The sequence below is a fragment of the Fusarium falciforme genome, chromosome 4, assembly GCF_026873545.1.
Source record: "Fusarium falciforme chromosome 4, complete sequence".
Lineage (NCBI taxonomy): Eukaryota > Fungi > Ascomycota > Sordariomycetes > Hypocreales > Nectriaceae > Fusarium > Fusarium falciforme.
In genome coordinates, this window is record NC_070547.1 from 780,568 (window position 1) to 803,983 (window position 23,416).

General features: G+C 50.8%; 9 protein-coding genes across 9 annotated transcripts; 5 read left to right on the forward strand and 4 right to left on the reverse strand.

Moving 5' to 3' along the window:
• Window positions 1-446: 446 nt before the first annotated feature.
• On the forward strand, window positions 447-1,726 carry NCS54_00502000 (Hypothetical protein; the record flags this gene model as incomplete). The annotated part of the gene is made up of 3 exons (XM_053150537.1): window positions 447-467; window positions 515-745; window positions 800-1,726. 3 exons carry the CDS (start codon window positions 447-449, stop codon window positions 1,724-1,726), a joined length of 1,179 nt encoding a protein of 392 aa, XP_053006512.1.
• A 218-nt stretch (window positions 1,727-1,944) lies between these two features.
• Window positions 1,945-3,665, reverse strand: NCS54_00502100 (Hypothetical protein; the record flags this gene model as incomplete). Its single annotated transcript, XM_053150538.1, has 5 exons — window positions 1,945-2,201; window positions 2,258-2,714; window positions 2,773-2,934; window positions 3,007-3,429; window positions 3,480-3,665. The coding sequence occupies 5 exons, from the start codon at window positions 3,663-3,665 to the stop codon at window positions 1,945-1,947; spliced, it is 1,485 nt and encodes a 494-aa protein (XP_053006513.1).
• Window positions 3,666-4,478: 813 nt separating this feature from the next.
• On the forward strand, window positions 4,479-5,616 carry NCS54_00502200 (Hypothetical protein; the record flags this gene model as incomplete). Its single annotated transcript, XM_053150539.1, has 3 exons — window positions 4,479-4,559; window positions 4,612-4,716; window positions 4,768-5,616. 3 exons carry the CDS (start codon window positions 4,479-4,481, stop codon window positions 5,614-5,616), a joined length of 1,035 nt encoding a protein of 344 aa, XP_053006514.1.
• Window positions 5,617-6,730: 1,114 nt separating this feature from the next.
• Window positions 6,731-8,401, forward strand: NCS54_00502300 (FAD-binding PCMH-type domain-containing protein; the record flags this gene model as incomplete). The annotated part of the gene is made up of 4 exons (XM_053150540.1): window positions 6,731-7,030; window positions 7,076-7,773; window positions 7,828-8,039; window positions 8,130-8,401. 4 exons carry the CDS (start codon window positions 6,731-6,733, stop codon window positions 8,399-8,401), a joined length of 1,482 nt encoding a protein of 493 aa, XP_053006515.1.
• A 276-nt stretch (window positions 8,402-8,677) lies between these two features.
• NCS54_00502400 (PKS-ER domain-containing protein) lies at window positions 8,678-9,736 on the reverse strand (the record flags this gene model as incomplete). Its single annotated transcript, XM_053150541.1, has 1 exon — window positions 8,678-9,736. The coding sequence occupies one exon, from the start codon at window positions 9,734-9,736 to the stop codon at window positions 8,678-8,680; it is 1,059 nt and encodes a 352-aa protein (XP_053006516.1).
• A 1,119-nt stretch (window positions 9,737-10,855) lies between these two features.
• Window positions 10,856-11,788, forward strand: NCS54_00502500 (Hypothetical protein; the record flags this gene model as incomplete). The annotated part of the gene is made up of 5 exons (XM_053150542.1): window positions 10,856-11,023; window positions 11,074-11,110; window positions 11,274-11,563; window positions 11,618-11,670; window positions 11,722-11,788. 5 exons carry the CDS (start codon window positions 10,856-10,858, stop codon window positions 11,786-11,788), a joined length of 615 nt encoding a protein of 204 aa, XP_053006517.1.
• Window positions 11,789-12,409: 621 nt separating this feature from the next.
• On the reverse strand, window positions 12,410-13,765 carry NCS54_00502600 (EKC/KEOPS complex subunit BUD32; the record flags this gene model as incomplete). The annotated part of the gene is made up of 1 exon (XM_053150543.1): window positions 12,410-13,765. The coding sequence occupies one exon, from the start codon at window positions 13,763-13,765 to the stop codon at window positions 12,410-12,412; it is 1,356 nt and encodes a 451-aa protein (XP_053006518.1).
• Window positions 13,766-15,276: 1,511 nt separating this feature from the next.
• Window positions 15,277-17,028, forward strand: NCS54_00502700 (C2H2-type domain-containing protein; the record flags this gene model as incomplete). The annotated part of the gene is made up of 2 exons (XM_053150544.1): window positions 15,277-15,410; window positions 15,459-17,028. 2 exons carry the CDS (start codon window positions 15,277-15,279, stop codon window positions 17,026-17,028), a joined length of 1,704 nt encoding a protein of 567 aa, XP_053006519.1.
• A 2,528-nt stretch (window positions 17,029-19,556) lies between these two features.
• Window positions 19,557-21,335, reverse strand: NCS54_00502800 (Protein kinase domain-containing protein; the record flags this gene model as incomplete). The annotated part of the gene is made up of 3 exons (XM_053150545.1): window positions 19,557-19,667; window positions 19,719-20,513; window positions 20,604-21,335. The coding sequence occupies 3 exons, from the start codon at window positions 21,333-21,335 to the stop codon at window positions 19,557-19,559; spliced, it is 1,638 nt and encodes a 545-aa protein (XP_053006520.1).
• Between the last annotated feature and the right edge of the window lie 2,081 nt (window positions 21,336-23,416).

Genomic DNA, 23,416 nt, shown 5'->3' on the forward strand with positions numbered 1-23,416 from the left:
TGTCATAGCCTTTAAAGAGCAAACGCTGAGTTATCACCAGACACATTCCCCCTCACCTTGTAGCCATTGGTTCTGCATTTTCTGGACAAGTTTCCCTCCACAATTGATAGCCAGCTCAAGTGGTAGTTCTTGAATTTTGAAGTGACATTTGGGTCTGACAACGTGCTACATGCTGCCCTTCATCCCCAATCACTTGTGCAAGTGATCAGCATGTCACACGTAAGCCCCAACCGAGACATGGATGTTTGCATAAACCGGGCACAAAGATTATTCCTCCGATGAAACGCGTCAGGAATTAAGGTTCATGCTGCGCGCGCATCAATAAGCTTATTACGGTCGGACCTTTGTAAATCCGAGTGGTGACACAGGGTGGTATCCCTTCTGCTTCTTCTTCCCGACTAATTTCTCACTCTTCATCTCGCTTTTGGCATAATAATTCAGAAGTCATGGCTTTGAAGGGATTTTTCGTGAGTTTTTTCATCCTTGAAACAACAATGATACTTACCAACTTCAGGGCGTTGTAGCGCTAGGCCTCCTCATACCCTTCTTGTATGAGCGCTCTGCCGTTCTCTCATTCTTCTATAAAAACACGCCTGCTCGGCTCCACCGGACCAACTCTCTCGGCAGATATGAGATCAAGTTTGAGGACCGCATGAGGAGCTGCGAGGATGTTTTCCTCCTCGAAGAACATCACCTAGCCATCATTGCCTGTGATGCCGGCAGGGAGCGATGGAACACGGTCATGGTATGGATGCCATGAGCTCCCTTGTCTTTGTAGATCTCACTAACTTGAGAGTAGGGCGTGTTCCTTGAAGGAGAAGTTATCAACGCTGACCTCTGGGCTTACGATTACGAAAGTGCATCCAAACCAGATGCCGAGTCTCTCACCCGTATCAAGCTCACAGACTTCGCCTCTGCTCAAGACTTCCATACACTGGGGCTTGCGTTTCACAAGGAGACATCGACGCTCTATGTGACTAACCATGCCAAGGCAGGCCCTCGGATTGAATTGTTCAAGCTGGATATCGCGTCATTTACAGCCAAGCACATCCGCACAATCGAACACCCTCTTATTCACGCTCCCAATGCCATTGCCTTGATTAGCGACAAGGAGTTCTATGTCACAAACGCCCACTACTTCACCAGGGCACAATCCAAATTCCTCAGCCTCCTGGAAACGTACCTATCCCTGCCTCTTGGTCCTGTTGTCCACGTGAGCCTCCAGCACCCTGAGGTTAAGGCAACCGTCGTCGCCCGGGTCCCTTTCGCAAATGGTATTGAAGTGCTCAACAGCTCGACCGTGGCCGTTTCTTCCACTTCTTCGGGAACTGTTTTTCTATTCAACACACCAGACAAACTGACATTTGAGAACCCTACCAAAATTCGCGTCCCATTCCTCCCCGACAACCTCTCTTGGGCTAATGGCAAACTCCTTATCGCTGGTCACCCGTTTGTGCCGGCATGCAACAAATTTGCCGAGACGCGACATATCTGCAATGATCCGAGCGAACTCGAGGCTGCATCACCAGAGATGAAGGAGTACTGTGCCAAGGGCGAAGCGACTTCTGCTGTTGCGGAGTGGAGCGAGGAGGGCGGCTTGAAGTATCTCTACTCCAGCACAGAGTATCCTACAAGCACGACGGCCGTGAAGGACGCAAAGAGAGGCGTCGGCATCATTACGGGACTGTACGCCAACGGCATCCTGGTCTGGCGGGAGAAGGAATAGTGCGGGCGAGGCGTCCGCCACAATTCTTTCTCCTATTTCTACCATTGGAATTTCACCGAGACAGTTTCATCGTACGAGACAAGTTTAATTAGTCAGTGCTCTGGATCTGCACATTATTGTGCAGTGACAATGTGTTCCTGTAGAACATTACTATTCATATCTACAATGCGCTCAACAGCTGTACTCTTCCATACATACTCATGACCAGAACCCATTGTCTAGTATGTGTATCGGAAGTTGGGGTTCTGTCCATCAGTCTGGTCGTTCCTCTCTGCCTCCAGCCCAGCATCAATAGTTTCCTGAGCCTTTCCGTACTGCGCATCACGCCTCTTGTTCTCGACTGCACAGAGGACATAATACGCCATGCCAGTAGCCGCCATGAGAGCGAATGCACAGAGCATGGAGCCAATTCCCAGAGCATACGTGGGTGCCTGTCTATCGAGGAAGAACTGGGGCCCGACGATATTTCCAACAGCTAGAATCAATGTTTGTCAGTAAGAGGTAGTTTTAGAGCGACGGGAATATGCGTACCATAAACAATCGCGATAGAAATGCCCATGAAGCTCTTCTTGGTCGCGCCGGCCGTGTTGGAAGAGGACAAGCTAATGAGAAAGACCCATGGGACGTTGTAGAAACCCATGAGATACACACCAGCAAGGGAAGCATCTCGTTGAGTTGCGACATCCAGAGAATGCACCATCACTGCACCAACCAGACCAAAGATTGCGCCCATAATCCAAAAGATACAACGCAAGTTAGGAATGAAGAAGGCAATGGTGGTGAGAATCGCCTGACTGACCATGGCCACAGCTGCTTGGGGCGTAGCCATAAGCACGGTCTTTGTCCTGCTGAAGCCGTAACCCGCAATGATGAGTGGGTTGAAATTAGTGATGCCCGCATTGGCGATAGCATATCCAAAGACTCCAAGCCAGATGCAATAGCATTTGGGGTCACGGAGAGCTTCCCAGATCTGGGGTGTGTGGAATGCCTATTGCAGCCTGTTAGCATTTCTAGCTGTCAGCCGGTAATAGCTTATAATAGCTCACCTTCTTTGATTCGACGCCAGTTTGGTTAGGTGCAAGTCGAATGAGAGCCAACTTCTTCTCTTCAGCAGTGAAGAACCAAGCTTGGGACGGGGTGTCAGGAAGGCCAAAGAATACAAGGCTTCCAGCAAGGACAGTGACTGATCCATAGATGAGGAAGATATACTAAGGAAGAGAGTATAAGTATGGGATTACTTCCAAGACATCTTGTGGGAGGAAGACACATCGCAAACTCACCTTCCAAGTGGACAAGGACCCGTTGATTTGCCCGATAGCATAGGACAAGATACCACCAAAGACTCCAGCAAAGGTGTTGTACCAGAATGCTGTGCGAAGAGGCTGCTCGTGCCTCAAGTACCACATTGAGTTGATGATCATCATGCATGGCAGGACAGCAGCCTCAAAGACACCAAGAAGGAAACGAATTGTCGCCAGACCAGCAAAGTTGTGACAGAGTGCCATGAAGCAGAGGGAGCCTCCCCACATGACCAAACACGCACCGACATATTTGCCAATAGGGATCTTGGTCATGAGCCAAAGGTTGGGAAATTCCATAGCCAGATAACCAAAGTAGAAGATACTGCTGAGCCAGCTGTACTCCTGGGGCTTGAGGTGGGCATCATCCTTGATTCCAAAGATGGCAGCGTAACCAAGGGCGTTCTAAACTTCAAGTCAGTACACAGTATCTCACGGCTGATGGCAATCAATACTTTGTCCAAGAATGCAAGTGTCATGCTCAAGACAGCAAGCGGCATGACAACCAAGTCGGTCTTCAAGAGGAGACGCTTGGCCTGAGCTTTTGTCAACATTGCATCCGAACCATCTCCACCATCTGAAGACACGGTATGATGCATGTCCTTGACAGGATCTCTGTCAGGAGTCTCGTGAAGTGACATGATCTCAGAAAGTGCGCAGAAATTGAGATATAATCGTGGTGTGCTGAAAATCGAGGAAAGATTCACGACGATCCATGGGCTTGGTTTTATAGAGTCGACACAAGATATGGGGGTTGCAAAGTTAGCTTCCCAACTCCCCGGATCTCGTGGGGCAAACCCAGATAACATGGAAGCGATGATAGTGTACTCGGTGTACATCGAAGCTCTCGGTGGAGGCCGAGCTCACCTCTCGGACGCTACCGAGCTGACTATGCTCCTTTGGGCGTGCTCGAGTCAATCAAGCTGTCGCATCGAGAGCAAAATACGGGGCCGAGACGCGATAACAGACGAACCACAGGGCGTGCTGATGACGATAGAGCAGCGCTGCTATCACGCAAAGACGACGGTGGGTTTTAGCAGGAGAAATCTCGTCAGGTACAAGTATTTCCGCAAAACTTGTAGCAGAATCATATGACACCATAAACGCTGACCCTCTCGGACCCAATTAACAGGTGGTTTATTCCCTGTAATGTGAGGCATTATGAAGCTGTCAACGATTTCGGCTCATTTCAAAGAGTTGTACCTGGTCACAACGCCCAGGCCTGGCCGATAAGGCTTATCTTTCAGCCCGTCGATAGGTCGGGCGCGTCCGGATTGACTTTCGGCATTCTTGCTCGGTTACGACCGAGTCAACCGTCGGTCGACACCGAAGCACGCCATATATATGCGCCTCAGGCAGTATAACTCATTTCTTACAATCTACATAGTCGCAATTGAGAGCGTTTGGTCATTGGGCTTCTTTGCAACCGGCATTATCGATATCAAGGCCTCAAAATGGCAGGCCAAAACACAGCAGACAAGGGCTCTGGCTCGACTCACTCATCTGTACCCAATGCCAAGAATGAGACTATTCGCGTAAGAGAATCTCTATCGCGGCACTATAGATGCAATTGACTGACCAATCAAGGTCGGAATCCGCGATGGCGTCACAGGAAAGTTCAAGTTGGTCCCCAGAGCAGAGGCTGTAGTCTCGGTTTTTGACTCCAACTTCCTTATTGGGGATGGCATATGGGTAAGTAATACCTCGAATACACAAACCTTTTGCTTTCTAAGCATTCTTTAGGAGGGCATTCGTGCAAACAAAGGCCGGGTCCAATTTGCTCGAGAACACATCAACCGCCTTTTCCAGTCCGCCAAGGCCATGTACATGGACCTCGGCCTTTCAAAGGGAGATCTTCTCAAGCTGATCCATGACACTCTCGATGCAAACGACATGAACCAAGATGAACATGTCCACATCCGCCTCGTCGTGAGCCGTGGCCTCAAGTCCACGCCATACCAAAACCCACGCGTGAACATCGGCCTACCCTTGATCGTCATCATTCCGGAATCGAAGGCCGTTGATCCCAACTCCAAGGCCCGAGGACTAAGACTTGCTACCACATGGGTCCGACGCGGTCCTCCTGATGTTAAGGATGAGCAGTGGAATCACATCTCTAAGGCCACTGACGTCCAAGCTTGCATCAGCGCCAATGTCATGAACGTCGACGAGGCACTTATGCTTGATCTGCGCGGATTCGTCAAGACATGCAACTCGGTCAACTTCTTTATCATCCGAGACAATGAGGTCTGGGCTCCTACCAAGGACAACCAGATGCAAGGTATCACACGCCAAAAGACGATTGATGTGTGTCGAGCCAACGGCATCACTGTTCGCGAGCTCGACTTTACACTCACCGAAGTTTACGGCGCAGACGAAGCTTTCTGTACCGGAACGTTCCCGTCACAAATACATGTTACTGAAGTCGATGGAAGAACAATCGGCGATGGAAAGAGAGGTCCAGTCACTGAGAGGATCCAGAAACTCTATTCGGAGCTTGTGGGCAAGGATGTGGGCAGGCCAAGGGATGAAATCATGGCCGAGGTAACTGCCCCGCGGGATTTGAGCTTTTTGAAGGCAAGTAGATTATAAGGGATTAGCTTGCCGTAATTTCTGGTTCTATTGGTCATTGTGAGAAATTGGCAGGGATAAACCTGGATGAACCAGGATTTGGATGAGACAAGCTAGATGTTTTTCGCCATAAAATGGACGATGCAAGGATGTATAAATGAGGTATAGAGTATTTAAGCAAGAAAGAAAAGGCATTCAACAATTTCTTTGCTAAGAAATAGCATTCTTGTCCTCCATGCCGTAACATCCTGGTGGTTACAGTCCAGAACATATGGTGCGTTCCATGGTAGTATTATCCCCACATCAAGATATGCTGAGAATAGCAAAGTCTATCAAGAGACTCCCAAGTCATAGCACTTACTTGTATTGGCCCTTATGGTAGGGTTTCTGTAGTTTAGAATGATAGGCTATAATCGCCGTCCTCCATCAGTCTCGCGCCTAGGGAATGCTGGGCTGTAGCAACGACGAAGTTCTTGGTGTCACTGCTGTCCGGGACAACTTCACCAAAGCCTCGGGAAACGTAGAAATCTTCCCAAGGCATTTGGAACACATGAGGCAGGTCTCATGGGGCTGAGATGAGGCCGCGTAAAGAGAGTCGTCATGATGAACTAGTATATCAAGGTTCACAGGTCCTGCGTACATATTTTTGGCTCTCCTAAGCGGTCTTTGGGGTCTCACCATAACCGGGACCGAAACCGAGACCGAGGCGGCGAAACACTGACCACCACACTAACCAACAAAGTTAAATGATTCAGCATAGGGGCTCAATGCACTAGGGCTGAGCAGAGCAAGAGAGCGGGCAACGATCCTCACGTTGATGGCTATTCAGCCAATCACGAGCAGTGCCGGCAGCAAATGCAAAACATATGCCGGTAGTGGTGCTAGGGCTGGCGGGAACTCTCTACCACTCTGGGGTCGGTTAGATTACGATGTGACAGAAGCACTGCGCCCTCGCAATCGGTTTCTTCTGTGGATCTTGCATAGTGTCGATGAGGCGGCTGCCGTATGCCGAGAACGTTGTCTATATGACGCGTCCTGCGGCGATGCTGGTCTCAAGATATATAAAGCAACTGTTTTCCTTCGATTTGAAGCGATGTTAATACCAATCTGCCATCTCCTATCAATAACCCTCACCATGAAGCTTCCAACACATGCCCTGTTGGCCATTGCTGGCAGTACAGGCACTCTCGCACTGACTGTCAGTAGCAGCGTTCAAAATGCCTGTGCTCAGCTGCAATCGACCTACCCCGAGGAGCTCCTAATGCCCAACTCCTCAGACTACGAGTCCGAGCGAATAAACTTCTGGGACAAAAGATCCAATATGGAGCCAGCCTGCATCTTCCTCCCTACCACTGTTGATGCCGTCGCCGACGCTGTAACTGTATTTCACAAGGAGAAGGCTCAGTTTGCCATCCGTGGTGGTGGACACATGAATGTGAGTCTCCCACCGTGCTCTAAATAGGCTCTGCTGACCATCCAGTACCCCGGCTCGAACAACATTGATAACGGTGTCCTCGTCGGCCTCAATGGTCTCAAACAGCTCGACGTCAACTTGAACAAGTCCACCATCGATGTCGGCCCCGGCGCAAAATGGGTTGATGTGTACACGGCTCTTGCTCCTCATGGGCTATATACCATCGGCGGGCGTCTCAAGACTATTGGCGTTCCGGGCCTGACGCTTATTGGCGGCGTGGGTTACTTCATTAACAAGTATGGTTTCACTATGGACAACGTGGTAAGCTACGATGTGGTGCTTGGAAACGGCACCCAAGTTGTTGCCAGCAAATCGTCTAACCCGGATCTGTTCTGGGCACTCAAGGGCGGTGGCAGCAGTTTCGGCCTCGTCACCAAGTTTGAGCTGAAGACGTATGACGTTCCGCTCGTGAGCAGCACGTACCAGATCTTCGACCAAGAGCACGCTCACGACTTCATCCGTACGGCTTGCAAGATGCTCCTGTCTGAGGATGGAAGCAGGGGCGCTGGCGCGGTTATCAACATCAACTACAACACCACGACTAAACGAGCTACGCCTCAGGTATTCGGCCTCGAAGAGACGACAGAGTCGCCGCCACCAAGGTTCGCTGCCTTCAGTGCCATCCCTGCCGTGAGCCGCACCAATGCTGTGATGCCGCCGGTCGAGTGGCACTCGAGGATGGAGACGCCGAACCAGATGTTCCGGTATGTTGCCTGAGTATGTTTTACGGACTTACATAGCTCACATGATATCAACAGTATTCAATTTGGCCATCATACTATCAAGCCTAACGCTGAGCAACTGATCTACATCTACAACCAATGGATCGCGGCTGTAGACGAAATTGCTGATGTCCCCGGTCTCCTCCCCACGTTCATCCTGAACTTTGCCCCCAAGTCAGCTGTGGCTGTTAGCAAGCGTAACGGCGTTGGCAACACATTCGGTCTGAACGATGACCAGTCCTACATCTGTAAGTACACTTCGGCGCTGCGAAACCTAAATGTTTAGAGTGCTTGCCTCCATTCAGAGCCTAGAAAGGTGTTGTTCTGACAAGAAGCAGGGTGGCAGTTTACTACGTCCTGGGCGAATGAGGAGGATGATTTGCGCGTCACGGCTTGGCAGAAGCACCATCTCGCGCGGCTGCATGAGGATAACCATGCCAAGGGCCTTGCGACGGACTTCTTGTACATGGGTGATGCCGGAGAGTGGCAAGATCCGATCCAGACTTATGGGAAGAAGAATATTCAGAGAATGCGCAAGGTCAGGGATGCTTACGACCCGGATTTGACCTTTACCAAGTTGAACTGGGGTGGCTTCAAGCTGGGATACTAGGGAGAATCAGCTGGCTATGTCGATTGGTTTGGCTCCTGGTAAGACTTACTTTCTTGACACGTATTTGTATTAGATATTCAAGTTTGCTTTAAGCAGATAGACATTTATAGACATCGGTATAGTTCGGTTTAAACACTTTTCTTATTTTTCTTTTTCGAAAGGGTATTCATGACTTTAAGCTGAACACGTGTACAAAGCAGTGCACAGTTTTTCATCGCTATGGTCATAACATCAGAAAGGCCGCTCTTATCCCTAGCACGCATCCAAGCCCTCCTTCTAAGAAAGCAGCTTAGTGACCGACTTGCCCTTGTTAGCGCCTTTGTACACATTGATCCACACATTGGGAACCCCCTCTATGGTGGCCTCAACCACATCCTCGATATCAACCTTGATACGTCTCTCAGCCGCAGCGCCAATAAGCTCCTCCATGGCCTTAGGCACCTTATCCATGTAGTCGAACATGAAGAAGCCCTTGATGGTTAACCGCTGAGACACAATCTCGAACCAGTTGCGTATCGTAGTAGGCTCCTCCGAGTTGTATATGCTGACCGCTCCGCAGATAGCGATGACGCCGTGCTTCTTCATGCGAGTGAGAACGCCATCAAAGACTGCACCGCCGACGTTATCAAAGAAAACATCTACTTCGTCTGGCGTCGCGGCCTTCAAGTCCTCAACAAAGGTAGGGCTCTTATAATTAACGCAGGCGTGAGCACCGAGGTGGTCTCGCACCCACGTGCACTTCTCATCACTTCCAGCAATTCCTACCACCCGCTTGGCTCCTAGGAGCTTGACTGCGACCTGAACGACCATTGATCCTGTTGCTCCCGCAGCGGCTGAGACAACAACTGTATGTTCGGGCTTTGCTTCAGCCACGTGGAGTAGACCAACATAACCGGCCAGTCCAGAACCTCCAAAGGCACCGAGGTAGTGGGTGATTGATAGGCCAGCTGGCAACGGGGCCACGGGCTGGACGAGGGCGTCGTTCAGGATGGCCCTTTCACTCCATGAGGCAAGATGAAAATCCATAATCAAATCGCCAACGGTGAATTTCTTTGACTTGGATTCCAGCACCTCGCCAATAATTCCCGAGCGCATTGGGGCCCCGATCGGCACAGGGGGCAGATACATGCGGTCCTCGTCCACGGTACAGCCGATGAAGGTGCGAATTCCCGCATCGTTGGAAAAGTAGAGCACCTTTACCAGGATCTGGTCTTCCTCCAGGGGCGGCAGCTCTACTGTCCTGATAGTAAAGGTAGGGTTGGGCCCAGTGATGGTGGGAGTGCCAACCGGCTTAGCAGCGAGGATCCATTGCTTCGTGGTGCGTGTTTCAGCCATTTTGGGGTTGATGGAAGGAATATTGTTGTAGGGAGGGATGCAATTGGTGTCTGGGATGTGGGTTCTCTTGCAATCTCGTCTGAACGTAGTATTTATATACTTTTCTTGGTCTTGATCGACGCACCAAGGGTTCCTTTGCCAGTGGGTCGCTAATTAATCGTCGCACGATAGAACCAATGTCATCAAACTCCCTGTACCTGCATCAATTCAGACCGCTCACTTGCAGAGATACCCGTGCTAGCGTATCCTCAACGTTTTAGAAGTTGTGGGATGTCGGTTGACATGTGTAGCGTTGGCAGGGTTGGTTCGCACGGAGCCAGGATCATGGTTTGAAGCGTCCGCGGAGATTTGTTCGGAACAGGAAATGGTCTACGGAGTAAAAACAGGCGAGGCTTCCGTGAGAATGATTGCATGCATTGTGGCAAGGTTGTTGATGCTGAGAAGCTTAGCCGATGGCCCCCTTTCATAGTTGCGCCAGCAGACTGGCATTTGAGGCGTTGGTACTCGAGAGTATCTTCTTGGTCAAGTATCTTGGTCCCTACATATATACGAGATATACTCTACGGTTTGGGTCAGAGCAATTGCCATCTGGTCGGCCGCAGAACACCTAACATTCATCTAGAAAGGTGATATTCATGCCAAGACAATGTCCAAGTGCCCGTCGTCCCGATCCGCAGCGAGACGAGCAAGTGGGCATACCGTTGAGAATATGTGGAGCATATCGATTCAGTTGTCTGCGCCATTACAACGTCCCCTGATTCATGGTAACGCTTCTCGGAGCAACGCACCCGACAGAGCATAGCAGGTATTTCTCATGGATATCGGCATCGGGAGATGTGCGGATAGCACCTAGAGTTACAGTCTGGAGTATTATTCGCACGCAAAGGCGTATACCGCTTACGGAGAACACGATGCCTGCACGTGGGCATGTTTTGAAACGATGACCACGATGACACGGGCATACGAGAGCGGGCAGTTGGATCCTGTTAGCTTGATACCCATTAGGCCTTCGGAAAATATGGGCATTGCAATATAAATTCCTCTTTCTTTTAGGAGGCTGAACTGCCGGGCGATATCTTTTTCGACTGTCCGAATTCCTACCTCTCGCCAATCGACAATATGTGGCTACCCGAACAGCGCATGCCCGTCACCACCGAGGTACGCATCGAGCTCATCGTCAACTGCATTGTTGTTCTCATTGTCTTGATCGTAGTTGCCCTGAGGGTCATAGGGCGGCTCTGGGGCCCAGGCCTGGGATTGGATGATGTGCTGGTTATGCTCGCAACGGTAAGTTGACAGAATGTCTATTTCGACGATGACTGTTAATACTCTCTTAGCCTATGGGCGTTGCAATGCTAGTTTGCCAAGGCGTCTGTAAGTCTACGGTTGGAAGGCATGATGTCCGGTATATGGCATGCTAATTGTATCAGTTACAACTATGGCAGCGGTCACAACTTGCAGGAACACCCAGAACCTACGTCAAACAATGCAAAGCTCCTGATTATAAAGCCTCACTCTTGTATGATAACTAACCTAGTGCTACCTAACGTCCCATGGATTCTCCAAGTCTCGTTCGGAATGCAGCCCGTCTACATCGCCCTCCTCGCCCTCTGCAAAGCAAGCACGCTATGCTTCTTCCTCCGCATCTTTCCGACTCGATTTATGCAATGGTCTTCTAAGATCGCTCTGGGATTCGTCATCGCGTGGAACATCGCTTGCGTCTTCGCTTCGATCTTCCTCTGCAATCCGGTTTCGGCGCAGTGGACTGGTCAGGGAAAATGCGGTGCTTATACCCCGTTCATCCAATCCCTCATCGCGACCAAAGCGGTTGGAGATATCATTATCATGGACTTGCTAATGCACTCGTTATGAAATTTGCAGAAGAGGACTGTTGAGAAGCTCGCCATCATGTCTTGCTTTGGACTTGGTACAACGTAAGAGCTCCCTTGTCGTATTTGTACGAACTATTGCTGATCCCCTCTTAGCTGTGTTGTCTGCGCCGTCTTCCGATCCCCTGCGTCAGCATACCAATGTTACGGCCCTTTATCGTAATGTACAAGAAGCGGATGGGGGGATCAAGGCTACAGGAAAGCTCCTACGGCCTGTCTAGTGGTTTCGGAAGCCACACCAGAAACACCAAGCGATCCAAGACGGATTACCACTCTGACCAACATTCGACATGAGAGCTCAACAGCTATCGCCCTCGTCGTGATGGGAAACACGACGCTGAGGTATTTAGAGTTAACGATGAGTCCGCGTCTGAGAGAAGCCTAACAGCACCGTCCCCGCTGGACAACGAAATCAGGGTCCAGACGGCCTGGACTGTGCAGCATGACTAGGTAGGGTTTAGTGGAACTGTCTTATGGTGGGTTTGACTCGTCACGTAGCAAGTCTCTCTTTCGTCTTTACCTACCTATTCATAGTTGTAAGCGCTTTCATAACTGGCTACTTGACGCTTTCCGCCTAAGGAGAAGTTGACGTTATTCCCTGCAGGCCAATCGAAACGGTTTGAAGAACAAACGTAATCAAGCAACATCAGCCTGAGTACAAAATCTTTTCAAGACACTGATACTGCATATCTAATTATCTACTTGGCCCTATGTAGACATGTGCGCAAAATAACTGCCTAAAGCGCTATACTCCCCCCTATCTAACACTGTTGTCTACCACATGTTAACTTCTGTCGTCCATACAAAACCAAGGGTGACTCAGAATCTCTTTTATGCTTAACCTCTCGGTAGGCTCGTAAACCAGGATCTTGGATATTAAGTCAAACAGCAACACTGCTTCTTCGTGTGGAATTTTGGGTAACTCTTCCACCAGTGCGTGCCATTCATTGTTGTAGCCCCGAAAATACTTGCCTCTGAAGTTGATGGCGGAAGGCTCCCAGAACTTCCACGCGTAAAAGGGAGCGTGAGAGACTTCATGTGGATTGTAATATGGATTCTCTTCCATGTTGGAGACTTGATCTTTCGGTCGATACGGCCCAGTACTCGGCTGATCAAAGATCTTCCTGATCCATTCTTCAATCGACTGCCGTTCTGTGACTTCACCTGTGAGCCCTGAAAGCCGAACTCCTTTAAGCAAATTCTTTCTCGGTCGTCCTTCAGAGCCAAAGACTGGATCTCCCCAAGCTGTCGGCATATTCCGCAGGACTCGGCGGATGGCGACCAGGAGGTCGATTGGAGAGCCAATATCATAGGCGGAGAACAAACCCTCCCCTGACCTCAGTCGTAATATGGAGCATCCAAGCGCCCAGACATCGCTTGCTGTGCCTCCAGATAAACCGACAGCGACTTCTGGGGCGAGATACTCGACTGGTGTGGGGAGCAGCTTTTCTGGGGGTGAAGAGGCGAGGAACGTATTGTCGAAATCTATGAGGCAAATGTCTTCACTGATGATGAGTCGCCTCGCCAAGAGGAAATCAAGAGTTTTGACAATGTACTTGGGCGCTTCTGGGCCCGCGGCTTCTCCAGACTCAGTCTCCAAAGACCCAGTCTCGGACCGGCCAAGCAGGTCGTAGATTTCATCCTCAGGGGTCTGATCCAAATCCTTGACCTGGAGAGCTACACTACGCGCTAGACACGGCTGGGTTCTGCTCTCAAGATAGTGGGAAACCCTATAGCCAGAAGAGCCCAGCACAGGAAGTACCAGACACAAATGACGGCCGTTTGGGCCATCTACGTAAAAGTACCGCTCGTAGGTGACAAATCTAGGGTCATCAAACGATTCCGACACGATGCCGTGGGCGAGAGTTACGCTGGATTCAACAGCCTGCGACTCTTCCGCAAGGACTATCTTGAGGGCCATCCAGCACGTGTCGAGAAGGTCACGGGCCAGCCATATCGTTGCGAAGCCTCCAGCACCAAGTTTGTGAACAATCCGATACCGACCCTCGTCAAACAAGTCGCCGAGGTGGACAGGGTGAAACCCCCCTTGTTCATACCGCTCTACCTCTTCTGTCTCGCCGACATTAGGAAGAAGAAAGCGAAAAGAGCGGCAAGACTCGTCGTCTTCAATTGAAGACATCTTGGAGTTGGGGGTTGCTTCGAGGATAAAGGAGGTTGGGATAAAGTGGACAAGGCCACATTGGAGGAGTTGGTGTTGGCTCTTCACCAACAGCGGATCTTAGCACAAGATTGCGTCGGCCAATGGTACCCTTTCAGGCAAAATGCTTACCTTGAGGTAGGTAGTGAAAAAGCCCAATTAATCTACTAAAACCCATCGCATTTGGGTTGAAAGATCAAGCCATAAAGACGATGAATGATTTCCAGTTCCGACGCACCAAAGTAAATTGCAGTTGTCATTGGGCAATCAACGTGAATCCCTCCACATACAGCAGCTTGAGCAGCAGATGACACGCAAAAGTCCCAGTGAGGAGCTTCAAAGCTCAGCTGTAGCTTTCCCGAGGTACAGGGGCAACCAATACCATGCTCCTCCACTCACACAGCTACGGGGGGTAGAGCCAGGCTCCCGCTTCACCTTTCGCTCGCATGCAGCACAACCCAGCGTTTATAACACATCATTGGCTTGGAATGGCTCCGGGGAGGACATTGATTGCTCAGCCCCCGGGCTGAGTTGACTCCGCCCCAAGAGACCCTCAGCCACCTGTAATTTGTGGAGGTGTTGTGGAGAGCTGTAGGTGAGAGCTTGAGGATATAACGAGCTCCATCTCCTCGCTCGATATTCTGAACGGATGGGCCCCTGATAGACTGCCAGGAGCTGTCTGCGTCCAAAATGTTGGATACGCATCGATACGGCCAGCGTTCATCACGGTTGATTCAGCAGGCTTGACACAGATTGCGCCATGACCCCCTCACGATGTCGCTACCGAGTGTTGGCCGCCTCGCCAAGCTCTGCTCTTCTTCAGAGACGACGCGACAACCATCGCCGACGCAACAACCGCTCCGTATGGCTCCCACCCGAGTCCCTTTGAGTGGGCACCGACCTGATTCAGCTCTCCATGATCCCCGACAACGAGCACATGCTCGTCATACGGGGTCTCCCACGGATGGGGCCGTTGCCTTGTTCTCGCGCCCAGGCCCAATCGGATTCTATGGGGCATGGTAAGGCAACTGCCTCTCCTCCCTGGGAGCAATGAGAGGCCGCGTGAGGCTCGAGTCTACGTAAGTTTCCCTGGACTCCTTGGGACTATTCCGGGCTAATTGCGCTGCTTTAGTTCCCTGCCTTACGCTTCCTGGTTGATTCCCTGAATCCTGCAGCCATGCAGGCCTCCGACAAAACAATCCGCGCCGACTCGCTCGATTCGACGGTTCGCCAGCACGGGGAGACCTGATTGAGCTCTTCCGCGTCGCCGGAGACCCCAGATTATGACTCCGAGGAGGAAGATGGGCACCGAGTGAGCGGGGGAGGACGCGTATCACTCGCGCAAGCTCGTCTCGGACGATCTCTTGGATGAGGCTCACGATCCTCTGAAAAGGGAGGTCCCCGCATGTTCTCCGGACGAGTTCCCGCGATCCCATCACCAGCATTCGTCGCCTTCATTTTACGAGCGTCTCGATCAAATAATTACACGCAAGATGGCAATTTCGCCCCCTCCTTACCTAGGACCTGAATTCCCTGGGGAAGCAAACCTCAATACGACAGAAGACGTTGGTCGATGGAGAATGCAAACTCCGGTCGACGAACCTCGTGCTCCCACCAAGGGGTGCTCGTGAGTCTTATCCAACAGTCGATTAGAGACAATTTCTGACAGTAACAGAATTGACATGATTGCCTCCAAGATTGACAGCTGCGCCAAGGCCAGAGTCTTTGCAATCATTGCCTTTAATCTCCTCGTTTTCGACGGCCAGCTTTCCAAGGACCGCACCAACTGGGCATGTCCATTTGGACACTGCAAGCTGAATTTTGTCGACCAACGTGACCTGATGCAGCACGTCCTCGATTGCCCTCATTTCTCGAGGGACGGTGTTTTCTGCAACTGCTGTATCAAGGACGACCGCTTCGAAGAGCACTGTCGACACGACCGCGCTGAGAGTATCGCCTCTCACGGAACCGAGAAGAGCTCCTCCAAGAAGCGCAACCCGATGCGCAAGTTCAGCAACATCTTTTCTCGAAATCGGACAGAGTCGAGAAGCTCTTCTGGAAGCTCTTCACGTCCTGTGAGCCCGGTTTCAACGCACCGCCGTTCAAGCATTCTGTCGTTGATGATACCAACCCCGAGCTCCTCTGGTGACTCTCGCAGGGGATCCTCCCCGATTCCTGCAGAATCGCCCCAAAAGACACTCGAAGCAGCATCACCCGCGCAACAAGAGGGCTCCAGCGAGCTTCTTGGGTCTGAACCTCACACCGTTGGCGGGATTCACGAGCTCCCGAACCTAGAAATACCCTCCGAGCTTCCTGATACCGCCAGAGCTCAAGAGCTCCCCGGTCCAATATTTGACGACATCATGGAAATGAGCGAGTCTCCTACCGAGGAGTTGTCCATGGAATCCATGATTCCTGAACAGGGCGTGCTCCAGGCATATAATACTGCCTTCACACGCCAGATGGAGGCCTCCCACGATGAGCTTCCCTCGACCAATGGTCTGGAGTCTGCATTTCAGCATCCGCACCAGCACCAGCACCAGCACCAGTTATTTTGGTTCATGCAGCAGTTGCAGGAGCAACAGGCCCCACAACCTCATCCTGGCCTGCAGGCTCCTCCTGCGAGCCATGAGGGGATGGATATGACTGGCGGTTCTATGAGCAATCGCGGCAGCTTCTCAATCCCTCCGGTACACTCTGGTTGCCAGCAGGAGATTTCATCTCCCGGTTCAGATCATATCAGCAGTCAAACACGGAAGGATTCTGGGGATTCTGCATACTCCGAGGCCTCAAGTGTCATGGTGACACTTGGGCAAACTCCATCGCCTAGCTCTGCGCAACAGCGCGGTCCCAGTGCAGCACATCTTGCTACCTCGGCATCTCCACCAGCTCAAATACCAACAGCTTTCAGTGCGGCAGCCCAGGCTGTCGGTGATGAAGACATCAGTTGCTGGTGGCCAGATTGCAACTACCGCCCCACTGGACGCAGAAGGGAGAAACACCCCAACTACCTGCGCAAGCACATCGACAACACGCACTTTCATCGATACCGAGTTCGCTGTCCAGGTTGTGGCGACTGGTTAAGCCGCAGCGACAACCTCAGGGTGCACCAAGAGACGGCATGTTCTCGGGCACGGTCTTTAGGTGCACCGTATCCACCTCATCACTCAGCGAGGCGATCTAGAGTAGCACAGAGGAGGGAATGGGGCGGTGGTTGGCAGGGGGAGTACTCTGTAAGGACTTGAGCGCCCAAGAGGCTACAACGAGCCTTGGTAATCGTAGACCCGACCGTCTTTGGCAGGGACTACAGGGACGACGGTGCGGGAGAGGCTGGAACTCGAAATTGTCACTAATTCGTGATAGAAGAGCTGCGGGATCAGACTATGAAGTAATGGAGCAATGAAGTAATGAGAATGTTTGTTTTGCTGGTCAAGAGACGATCCATGGTTGATCAATTCGTGCCTTTGTTGAATGTGAAGTAAATGACGTACCATCTCTGCCTGAACGCTTGGCGTTGACAGCTTCAGCTGAAGGATGGGATAAAGTCATGTCGGATGGCGGGGAGTGCAGAAAACCCCGAACAATGCGGCTCTTGTTACCCCAAGCTCCAGTCTTAACCGAGGTCCCCGTCTTACAGCCTGGCCGGGCGAAAACAAGCTTGCTTAAAAATAGATTCATACGGACAAGGGGGGCGTGTGTGAAACTGTACGAAACGCCAAGGAATGTTGGTCAGGACTCGGATTCACTGGGTACTTGTGTCCTCCTTGTTTCTTGGTCCCTTGATACCTCACAAGGCTCTTATCTCTTCTCCCTTGTCAACACTGCATGCATTTGCACACCCTGGAAAACGGACCATCCCTGGAGACGGGTGGAGGATTTGCTGTGAAATAGGGCTGACAGGGTTTCTCCAACGCTTGCTGCCTAGGTACCCTACATGTTCTCACATGAGAGCTTCAAGGGAATGTTCAACTCAGGGAAACTGTCATTGTAAGGGGAAGACGTCCCATCTGGAGCCTCAAAGACTACCATGTCAGGGTATTCTTCCTAGAGGCATGAGATGACCCATTCAAGAATAAAGTCGGGCGGTTTCTGCAAAGAATTAGTTGCTCATCAAATATAATCTCCTCTTTGTCAACTATTTTGTCTCTCTTCTCATAGAGTGCTGGGTACAGTCTCAGAAAACACAGCTCGCCATCATATTAACTCACTGTCAACATGACTCTCGTGTAGTAAGCTCACCCAACATTTCACTCAGTGTCAACCTCTAATGCTTGCGGCAAGCGAGACGAGCACTCCTTCTACAACTCTTTCTCCACCCTCAACGACAACGACGAAGACACCCCTGACCAAAAAGAACACGGATCGTCTCCCTGTCACACTCAACATCCACAATTATCTTCGACACCAACAAAACTTTGAAAGAATCCCGCTTGGCGCACCGACAGTACCCAAGGACATGGCTAGCTACTGCAAAGAGTGGCAGGTCAAGTTTAATGCTGCTGGGGAAAAATTTTGAACGATTTGGGCGCCTTATTTCGCATCTTGGGACGATGGAGGAGTAATAGGGAACATGGGGGCGCGTTGCTTTACACTGGGATGATGATGGGGGAATAATCAATACCTAATGGTCTGTCATAGCAAATGTACCAGGATGTCAACACTCAGAGCTAGCTCTAACATTATTAGCTCAAGGGAGAAATCATCACAGTCATCCCTCATCTGCCTCATTTAGGTTCCCGACCTTCACCACCTTATGTACTAGATACAGGCCCAAGCAGCAACCCTCGTCGCTCATTTTCGCTCATTTTCCCATTATGTATTAGAGTTATGTTCTTTTCTGTCGAAGAAAGATGACAGACAGTTCTATTAATTCATTTTCCAAGCGCTCTATCAAGCTGCTCTTTAGCAGCGGATCGCCAGCCCCGGAGTTTCTGTCCAGCTCTGTGCCACCTCGAAGACCGACGGGTAACCGTTGGTGTAGCATCAGTAGCCAAGTGTCGGCCAGAATCTGAAGGGTCTACCAGTGCCGAGGGTTCTGGAACAACACCAACCCCTGATATATGGCTTGATGGTCTATTATTGCCGGGATTAGGCTCAGGTAGCTCAGCATTCGTGTTTTGGGTCTGAGTCCCTGTATCGTTGGTTGTGGGTTCATTCAGCGCATCGTCATCGCTCAAATCGCCGAATGCCTCCTGTGGGGTACCGTATCGGCTCGGTATGTCAAGAATGCCGGCAAACTGAGATCCAGACCCATCTAGTTGGTGCTCTATGCTTTCTTGTACTGGGTCAAGCCCGATGGGTGGGGTTTCAGCTCGAAGTCTGCGAGCAGTCCTGTCGCTGATACTGAACGACACTCTCGAAGTTTGGGACTCAACATGCCCATCCAGAGTATCATCCACGTGGTCAGGTTGTATCCCTTTGTCAGGTTCTTCTTGGATGGAGTTTCTGACACCCGTTGATGGAGACATGCGAACTGTAGTCCTTCTGTGGGCGGTGCTTGAAGTTGGAGTTTGTGGCGGAGATGCTTCTGTCTCGTTCTGAGTGGTTTCAATATCTGCAGCTTTCTGTGATTTGAGTTTCGATGAACCCTCGTGCTGCTAGTCTCGGCGTCAGTTTTGTAAATTATGAGCGTGGACGGGGAGTACGAACTGCTTGAGGTTTCTCTAGTTGATGCTGATATCTGTCAGGATTGGGACTGCCAGGATATCCCCTGATGTCAGAATCACTCTCTTTGCATTTTGACTCTAGCTCTTGGAATTCAATATAGAGCCAATCAGTCTTCCATCGATCTTTGGAGCCCGGGACCAGCATCGTGAACTGGATCAAGTCCAAGAGTGCGTGAAGAGGTTCGGAGCACTGACGTATCTTGTGTAGTCTGAATCCACTGCAAGGCCATGTTAGTACCGAGTTCAATAGCATGACTTGTCAACATTACCTCAACTACTGAGTCCTTCAACTTGGCATTTTTTGGCGTGCCGTGATGGCCATTCTCGAAGACAAAGAACGTATCCTCCCCAATGGTCCCCTCTGGCTCGTCGCGTAAACGTGCGTCGCCAAAGGTAAAAACTGTCTCATCGTGACCGAGTAGGAACCAAGATACAAACTCGAGAAACACACAACCTAAAGACCAAACATCGTAGTTTTGAGAAATCGGTTGGTCTTCAATGTGCAAGTCTGGTGGCCGATAGGTGCCCGAAAACCCTTGTATCTGGCCTTGCTGGACCTTGGAACGAGAGTGGGCGCTGTTGAACTGGGTCAAGCCGAAGTCGGAGATGACAAGATGATTTTGCTTGCTGTTGTAGTTTTCGAACCAGAGAATGTTCTCTGGCTTGATGTCACCGTGTCTACCCCATTCTTTGGCACCGAGAAGTATCTCCTTTACATCGTCCTGAGTAACGGTTTTTGGTGATTTCCGGGTGGTGATGTGATGAACCCTCCTTAGCCCGCTGACAATACCACTGCATTGGGATATGAACCAGCAAACTTGTTTCGGGTCCTCGGGGTTGGCTGTCCGCGTGCTCCAGAATTGTTTCAAGTTCCCGTCGGCCCATGGGAACATCAAGAAGTAGTCTTTTCCGTGCTTGAACGTCAACTGCAGTGGGATCAAGTGCTCTGAGAGGGGGTCTTTGATCTTTGCGCCCAGTTTGTCAAAGAGGTCGACCTCTTGGAGATAATCATGCACATTCGGAGTATGGAGCCTCTTGACGGCGAGACAAACGCATTGTTGGTCCTGCCATCAAGTCAGCCATGGAATGAAGACGAGACTTGCAGTAAAGAGAACTAGTAGTTGATGAAAGGCAAGGAGAGGATGAATAGTCACCTTTGAGTTCCCATGGCAATTGTAATGGGAGGGGTGGATGGTAACTTTGCGAACACTTCCGTAACCACCGGTTGATTGCAGCTCATAACGATCAAACGGTAGAGTTGAATCCTGATAAAGATCATAGAAGTAGATCTTGTCACCGGGGAACTGGAGAAATGGCACGTGTATGATTGACTGCCAGAGCGTGAACTCCTTCGCTATGCGGCAAGGCCACATATCAAACTTCTTGAGAACAGGCTCGTTCTGCCGGTGAGGATTCTGACATGTGCGGTCCTTCTTCTGACGAGGTTCGTCTGGCGAGTGAGGCATGTACGACACGGTTACTCGTCGTGCTGGCTTGATGTGGTTGAAATGAAAAGGAAGTGCCGTGTCGTCCACTCCATGTTTGATGAATTTGGGCAATCTATTGACTTGATCAATCAAGACCAAGATGGCAAGTATTCTTCGCCGACGCGGAGGCGAAACAGGAGTCTCGTCTTGGTTGCCGAGGATCTCGCGTTCATACTCCAAGACTTTGTCATTGCCGAAATGCTGAAGCAGGAGATTGTGGACCACAGAAGGTGACAGAATCTTGCAGAGCTGATCGATAGGAAGGTATTCTCTTGCGTCGAACGCTGACCGTACAAGAGAAGAGCAGATCCGGTTTTCGATGGAGTCGACGTCCTCAGAATCATCCGCAGGCTCCATGGTCACCCCGTTGACATCTTCATTGTCATCGACAGACTCCATCGTGACCCCGTCGGCGTGGTTTGATGAGTCTAGAGGCTCCATATGACTGCTATCCAACCTGCTGATTTCAATGTCTGAAGTTCCCTGAGAAGGGGGGTCGGATGTTGAATGACCAGGTTTTTCTGGCTGTGACTGCTCCCAGGTCATGTGAACAGCGTTCCCTCTGTCAATGACTGGTTGAATGCTCCAGAAAGTCAATTGGCTCAACTCAGATAAACCTGACTCAGATGGTGGCGGTGCGTGGCCGGGTAAGTTGTTGCCCAAGAGAGAAGCATTGTGGCGATGGGCCTCAGTGTTGGCGCTCTTATCTGGTTCGCTAGGGGATGCAAGATTGATCTTGAACTCGAATTGATTGTCCAGATGCGAGGGCCCTTGCAGGGAACGGCGTCTAGATTGGACCTCGCTAATCGTATCGTCAAACCGGGATGCTCTATTGTCGTTTTGAGGAGCGTTTCGAGCGTCGGCCTCAGCACGGCCCTTGCTCAACACGGAGTTGGCAGATTCATCTTCCACCCCTTGCGCCATCACTGCGTGTGTCTACCTCCTTAAAGGCGCCACGCGGGTGAGCTGACGCATGCAGTGGCGGCAGGCACCCGTATTCGGAGCCAAGGCGGAATGCCAGCAAACAGAGCTGAACAACGGAATTAAGGGCGTTGAAAAGACACTTGGCGCAATAAAACACGTCTCGACACATAGAATCCAGGCACCATGGTAAAACAATGAAATTAATGACTGATAGTATGACTCGAACACCGCAGCCTTATACGTCTTTGGTTCTCGAGTGAGAGCCTCGTTGAGAAAATGCAAGCGATGGCGTTCTAACCATCCACCCAATGTCTCAGGCTGGCGACCAAGCCACAGCCATGGCGGTTCCATCAGCCGCTCTCATAGCCAATGATTCGTCGGCTATTGAGGCGTATGGAACTTGGCTGCTCCCAGCTGAGCTGGATCATCCGGCACCGGCTTCCAAATCAGTCGGGCGATGGTGTGTTGCTCTGGCACGCTTGGTTGTAAGTGCATACGCCACTTGGGCAGATTTACAGCGTTAACTCAGACCGAGGCCTTCCGTGCGTTGTCTTGTTTTGGAAATACCGTCGCTATTTGTTTTTCTAGTTTGCAAGACCCCTTTCAAGCCCCGAGCCACACGCACCTGGTTACTCCGGGTGGCAACGCACCCGTCCCTGGTTAATAAACCGTGCAGTTTCCTCTAGGTTCCCGTCCCTCACAAGTTACCATTCATCCCACAGACTAGAGCTCAACAAACAATAACTCCACCTTGATACGAAATCGCCATCAAGTGTCAAACAAGGATCTACGCCACACGGACCAGATTCCATACACCGAGTTCCAACGACCGTCGATTACCATGATCCAGGCTCCCAAGCCGATCACCTTTGAGATCCACTCCAAGCTCATCACCACACAACAGCTGGAACGACGGCTCCGGGGCTTGCTGCCCCCCGGTACATTCAGCGTCGAGATGAAGCACAACATCTATCATATCAGCATCAACCCAGGAGCATGCTCGGGCTGAAGAGCCGGGGATGGTGACAGAGAGTGGCCTAGACTGTACCATGCCAACTTGAGATCCCGTTGTCGGGCAGCAGATTTTGAGATCTATCTTCAAGTACTCTCTTCAACCAAGTTTTCAACTACCCTCTCGAGCCGAGTTATTCTTCCGAGCCAGTCAACCCCATTTCCTCATCGCCCACTCAATCGCCATAACATCCATTCAGCGTCGGTCACAGAGGGAAACAGGCTTAAACTCTCCCAGCATATGTTTGACGGATCTCCTTGGCTTGGATAGGAGTTTTATTTGAGGGATTGGGAGAGTCCGGGTTAGATTGAGATACTCCTTTATCTTTCGTCAATCTTTGAGCGAACCACCATAACTACATGATAGCCAAATTGCTTCTTCTTGGATTCTTATCTACATACCTACATACATACCATATTTACATTCTTTTTGGAATTAGCCGAGTCTGTTAGCACCCCCCTCAGCCGCAGCTCTTCACCGGGTTCAACTTTGAGGAATAGAATTACAATCAATGCATGTTGCACTCCACGTTCCATTATTGCCC